Source organism: Limulus polyphemus, unplaced genomic scaffold, assembly GCF_000517525.1.
Source record: "Limulus polyphemus unplaced genomic scaffold, Limulus_polyphemus-2.1.2 Scaffold27, whole genome shotgun sequence".
Taxonomy (NCBI): domain Eukaryota; kingdom Metazoa; phylum Arthropoda; class Merostomata; order Xiphosura; family Limulidae; genus Limulus; species Limulus polyphemus.
The window spans coordinates 614,704-619,007 of NW_013665637.1; the positions used below are offsets into that span (position 1 = coordinate 614,704).

Here is a 4,304-nt window from a genome sequence, read left to right on the forward strand (position 1 = left end):
ATATATATATATATTAGTTGGGTATTTCTCGCCCATCCCTATTGACTTGTGTATTCCTAACTAATTGGTGTCTGTCTTGGTTTACTAAAATAAGGTAATTGCAAACACTTGTTGCACTGTCTCTTGTGTATATCGCTCCTCCGGACTCCCCAATGTACACCCCCCCCCCTCCCTTCTCTTCTAGTGGAGCTGTGCCAGTAAAGATGGTGTAGTACGATTAGTGGAGAGTAGTCGTACATGTTCAGCACATTCTGAAATGGGGCAAAACTGATGGGGTATAAAGACTGGTGTGCTGTAGTGAATTTTTTTGTAATGGGACAGACCAGGATCGAGGTAACTGCCTATCAGAAATACATTTTCAGAATATGAAAGTGATAACATTTAAGGGTAGGGTAAATTGTTGTAATACTAAAAGTATAAGAAAAAAATGGATGGTTTTAGAAAACTAATTGACATGGAGGACTTCAACAGTATTTTGGTAATCATTCAAATTTGGTAAGATGTGGACTATTTATTTGAAATGCAGGGTTGTAGGTTATTTACTAGGGATGACTACTAATAGGAGGGGGAAGTAGTGGCTTTATTTGTAAAATGTCAGTTACATCCTGCTGATAATAAGGGTATCAAAGATAATGGAAGGGAGATTAAATTTCTTTGGGTGTCCCGTTATTGATTTTGGGGGAGAAAGCTTTTAGTTGGAATTTGATATATACCACTAGATGAAAATGATGAAATTAATGAGAAAGTGTAGAGTGAGGTTAAGAATTCCAATGTTAATGAGGTCATGATATGGGAGATACCAACTTCATGTATGTAGAGTGGTAAATTTTAGTCAAGTCATGAAGGAGACTGGTTTCTAGAAACTGTTCAGAACAGTTTTCTTAACCACTTAGTCAGGGAACCTTCTAAAAACTAATTTTAAATTTATTATTAACTTCTAAGGTGGAAATGATTGAGAGATGGAGACTAGGGAACATCTGGATGCAAGTGATAATTTCTCAGGTTTAATGTTTTACTGCACAAGAGGTTATGAATAATGAGATTCTGGCTACAAGTTTCAAAAAAAATAAATTTTTGAAAGGATGTAACAAGAATTATTTTGAATTGGGTAACTAAATTATTTTAAAAGTAAATTTTTCAATACTCAAGATGGACATTTTCCATTTGTAGGAAAAAAATGGATGGCTGCAAATTAAAGATTAGGTTGAGTCACAAAGAGTATAAACACCTCAAACCAAAACTATATACACAAATATAAATATCCCATTAATTCTCAAATCCTCAGTCACTTGCAGTAACAAACATATTTAATGCATTTACATAATTCATTGCTTTGTAAAATTTTACTGCCAGATCTAGGAAGAAAATATAACAAAAATTACTAAAAGCTTTAACAGTTTTCTATATTGAGCACCATTTCAATCTGTGGCAGGATCAATGCAATCCATGATTTTTTTTTATTAGTTCATGTTTAGGGTATTAAACATGCATAAAAAAAAAACATGAATAATTATTTACACGTAATAAAACCTGAATAGCTTGGATGCAAAAGTTGTACACCATGCATGACAAAACTGAGCTGATAGTGGTATTGTATTGATGGATATACAGCATTTTGAACAAATAAGCATTATTATAATAGCATTATTATTTTTTATTACAACACATGTCCATGGGCATACCTGGTCAGTGTTAAAGTATTATGAGCTGAGAAACTTGAGCCATTGGTACAATGTCACACTTGCTATCCCTTGTGAATGGAGAAGATTGTTTATATTTAAAAATTATTAATCTTTTCAAATATGTATCTTAAAATATAAATATCACATAATTAAGTAAAATATAAAACTAAAACCTACAAACAATGCAACTGTCTAACCAACATACTTATAGGTGGGAAACAATGTTAAAGTGGCAAGGACAAAAGCAGCAACAATGCTAAGAAAAGTTTGACTAGTTTTCTATAGAATTCTTCATGCCAATTTCAAAATAAGTGTTAGGAGAACACATTTTGAAAAGTGCTCTTTCCTCTGGTTATAAATATGTAGCTCAACTAAGTGTAATTGGCTCAGAAATGGTGTAAAAGTGGGTGTGGGATCTATAAAGAGTACAAAGAAAGTTCTATTTTCTCTGAATGTGCCGTATAGAGCTTGAAAGAATGTGTAAACAGACCAATTAACCTAGATTCACAAGTTAAAAATGTGTAGTTGTACATCAAACTGAAGTTTCTTTTGAAATAAAGGAATTAAAACTTAGATAATACAAGACTTTGAACTATATTGTCAAGTTTAATGCTAATTTTGTTGGTAAACATTGATTGTAGGATTGCTTAATAAATTTTGAATGTGACAAAGTAAAATCTTGTGACACTTACAGTACAGGGGTGCCTGTAATCGTAGGGTTAAGATAAGCAGGTTTTATTCAATTGACAACAGTTGAGAAAAATTTGAAATACTAATTTAGATTAATCAATTATTTTGCTTGTCATTAATTACTGTAATTGATGCTCATAGATAATCAGTATATATTGATTGAATTAATCACCCAGCTGTGTGTGATAGTTTTAGGTTTAGAGGTATGAACTTTTAAGTGTTCATGCATATTGTGCTCAACTTCTGCATTTTGGAATTTTTAGGAATTTGCTTAGCTCTGTAGAAAACTGTCTGGAGAGTTTTTCTAGCAATAAAATTAACAAAGTGAAAAAACGAATTTTGTTCAATGAGATATAACTGTAAAACTTTTTGTCATGTACATCTGGCAATATGAATTTTACATTCTTGCTTGCCATTATAAAGAAAAAAAATTAAATCAAGATGTAAAAAAAAGTAGTGTGTGTGTGTGTGTGTGTGAGAGAGAGAGAGAGAGAGAGAGAGAACTATTTATTGGTTATAATGCTATACAAATGTTGTCTGAACTGGTCTTTTAAATTAATACTAAGTTGCCCTATATAAATATTGGAGAAACTACCAACAGTATAGTATAAAGCAGGTGTGGCAACTGATATACTAGATTATCATTTATCAGAATTTACAGTACAAATAAGTGTTCAACTTGGGTATCATAACTTTTTAAGAAAAAGTACTTGGGTTATTGAGCAAAGTTAATCCTTAACTTTTTTGGGGGGGTTTAAAGAGTATCTGGTGATATATTCAGCTCAAGTTCTTCAAAGGCACAGTGTTATAGTTTTTGATAATGCTGGAAGTTTGTGGAGAGAGTTCGTTGAAAGTTTAGACAAATTTGATTACTCTTGAATTAGATTTTATAGTAATTGATTGTAACTTGTGATTTAAAGTTTTTTTATTCTTATTACTGAATAAAATAAGTGATTCACCAAAGTATTTGGTTGTTTAGAAAATATTGTAGGTACTACAGTGTTTTTTTTTTTTCTCTATCTCTCTTCCCAGATATCTACATTTATGATGGAAGAAAAAAATTGTTGTTTGTAAATAAGGTGGATGATAAATGAGCTTTTTCTCTTTTTCAGGGATGGAAAAGAGGAAGCCCACTTGTGGCCTTCAGAAACTTCCACTTTACTGTTGAAGGCAGGCAGACAGATGCAAAAACAAAAAGCGGAGAGGTAGTGTATTTATAATGTAAGATCTTGTATATCAACAAAAATTGCATTTACTGATTGTATTTGGGATCTAATAAGTTTTAATGTAAAGTGTTACTTCAGAATATTGATGCACTAGCGTCGCCCTTTGTGCTGGGAAACGAGGAATTGAGCGTGGTGGATCACTTCACTTACTTGGGAAGTTGCGTGAGCTCGGAGGGAAACCTGAAGTGTGAAATAGATGCGAGAATCGCGAAGGCCAGAGCAACCTTCCATGACTTGAGACATCTTTGGCGTCACAAAGGGATTTCTCTTAACGTTAAGGGACGGGTGTACAGGACCACAGTAAGAGCCATTCTTCTCTACGGCTGTGAGACCTGGACCCTTCGAGTCGAAGATCTCGAACGTCTTCAGGTGTTCGATCATTGTTGCTTGCATGGTTTTGCGGGCATAGGTTGGCACCGGAGGATCCGAAACTCCACGGTCCGTGATCGTATTCTAGGACCAGAGTCCGATTTAGGAACGCTCATGAACTTGAGCAAACTAAGATGGCTCGGACATGTATTGCATATGTCACCGAGCCACTTCCCACATAGGACACTCTTTGCTACCCCCAATCCAAGCTGGCGTAGAGTACGTGGGGGCCAGGCACTGACCTGGAGCCGTCAGACGAGAGGGCTTACAAGTAGATTAGCTTCAGTTGGCAGGGTTAGACTCCCTGGATGGGGTCCGCGCGACGCCGCAGACCAAT

The 4,304-nt window shown here is 34.7% G+C and overlaps 1 protein-coding gene across 1 annotated transcript in view; it reads left to right on the top strand.

Annotated features, from left to right (window-relative positions):
• Positions 1-4,304, top strand: part of LOC106459417 (succinate dehydrogenase [ubiquinone] flavoprotein subunit, mitochondrial-like) — a 40,491-nt gene that overhangs the window by 7,179 nt on the left and 29,008 nt on the right. The window contains exon 2 of the mRNA XM_013919040.2: positions 3,485-3,577. Coding sequence (XP_013774494.1) covers positions 3,485-3,577 — 93 coding nt within the window. The remainder of the gene's footprint in view (positions 1-3,484; positions 3,578-4,304) is intronic.